Genomic DNA, 1,510 nt, shown 5'->3' on the forward strand with positions numbered 1-1,510 from the left:
ACTCTGTGCCACAATGCCATGTTGATGCAGGGATGTTTTGTTAAGCTGATGGTTTAATGCCTTTTGACCTTTTGATGTGTTTCTGTCAAATGTATTTTAAGTGCAATGAATGTGATATTATACTGATGTGTATGTTTGTGTTAATCATCTAAACTTTCACCAGTCACATCTGTGAAATTATTTGTGTGTTGTGCCACAGAAAATCTGGGCATCTTGCTTATACAAATATTTTACATTATACTGGCAGATATATGAGTTCTTGAATTTTGGATCTGACTTTTGGTTGAATGAGCTGTGGAAGTGTCTAAACCCTTGATATTTCAGAATATATGGCAGCCAATAACTCTTTGAATGGTGGTAAATCCTCACCGAAGAACATCAATGGTCGGGTCGTTTTTGTTCAGGTTCTGGTGTTAGTTTTTCTTTGCATCAACTCTTTGCTAATCATGACATTTTTTATGAAGGATTGCTTCTACACAACCATGCGCTACATCTTATTTGCTATGACACTACTGTCTGATTGTCTGTATCTACTCCTGACTGATATCCTGCTCATTTTAAGCTATTTTCATTTTACCATACAAATGTGGTTTTGTCTCATGATATATATTATTTTGTCTCTGTACACTTATTTAACACCAGTTACTCTGACAGCAATGACTCTGGAGCGCTATGTGGCCATTTGCCTGCCCCTGCGGCACTCAGAACTGTGCTCCACAAGCAGCTCTATGCACTGTATCCTCTTCATTCACGGCATTAGCTGTTTACCATGCATTGCTGTTCTGTCCATTTTCTTTAAATCTGCAACCCATGGCTTCTACATTCAGAGAAATGTATGCTCTGTGGAAATGTTCATCATTCAAAAGTGGCAGGGTCATCTTCGGTCAGCTATCAGTCAGTTCTACTTCTTACTTATGGTGAGCATTATTGTATTCTGTTATGTTAAAATAATGAAAGTGGCCAAAGCTGCATCTGGAGAGAATAAAAAGTCAACAAGGAAAGGGCTCAGAACAGTAATTCTTCATGCCATCCAGCTGCTGCTCTGTCTCATCCAGCTGTGGTGTCCATTCATAGAAGCTGCTTTACTTCAGACTAATTTTCTGTTATTTATTAATGTCAGGTATTTTAACTACATTACTTTTATTCTTGCTCCGAGATGTCTGAGTCCTCTCATTTATGGCCTTAGGGACGAAATGTTTTTTCATGCACTGAAATACTACGCTCTCTGTGGCTTGTATAAAAAACCTTTGGATTTTTAAAGTAATGATGTTATGCTTTTAAAATAAATTTCTCGCTTTAATTATATTGTTTGTTTGTTTTTCCAGAGAAATGTCATTGAAATGATTCAATAGATCTTTTGGGGGGCAAGTTGGCATTTGCTCCTCATGAGGATGTTTGTGATTATTTGCATTGATAAATATCCAGTCTGGTTCCCTGTACACACGACATTAAAGTGACCCTCTTTTTATCCTTTCATTGCTTGTTTTTAGCACATCTTCATATCGGCAAC

General features: G+C 37.3%; 1 protein-coding gene across 1 annotated transcript; it reads left to right on the plus strand.

Moving 5' to 3' along the window:
• The first annotated feature begins 329 nt into the window (after positions 1-329).
• Positions 330-1,259, plus strand: LOC141017568 (odorant receptor 131-2-like). The gene has a single exon (XM_073492265.1). The coding sequence runs from the start codon at positions 330-332 to the stop codon at positions 1,257-1,259; it is 930 nt and encodes a 309-aa protein (XP_073348366.1).
• The last annotated feature ends 251 nt before the right edge of the window (positions 1,260-1,510 follow it).

Source organism: Pagrus major, chromosome 2, assembly GCF_040436345.1.
Source record: "Pagrus major chromosome 2, Pma_NU_1.0".
NCBI classification, from domain to species: Eukaryota; Metazoa; Chordata; class Actinopteri; order Spariformes; family Sparidae; genus Pagrus; species Pagrus major.

Excerpts from the sequence above, each read along its gene's own strand:
- LOC141017568 (XM_073492265.1), top strand. The coding sequence starts at position 330 with ATGGCAGCCAATAACTCTTTGAATGGTGGTAAATCCTCACCGAAGAAC.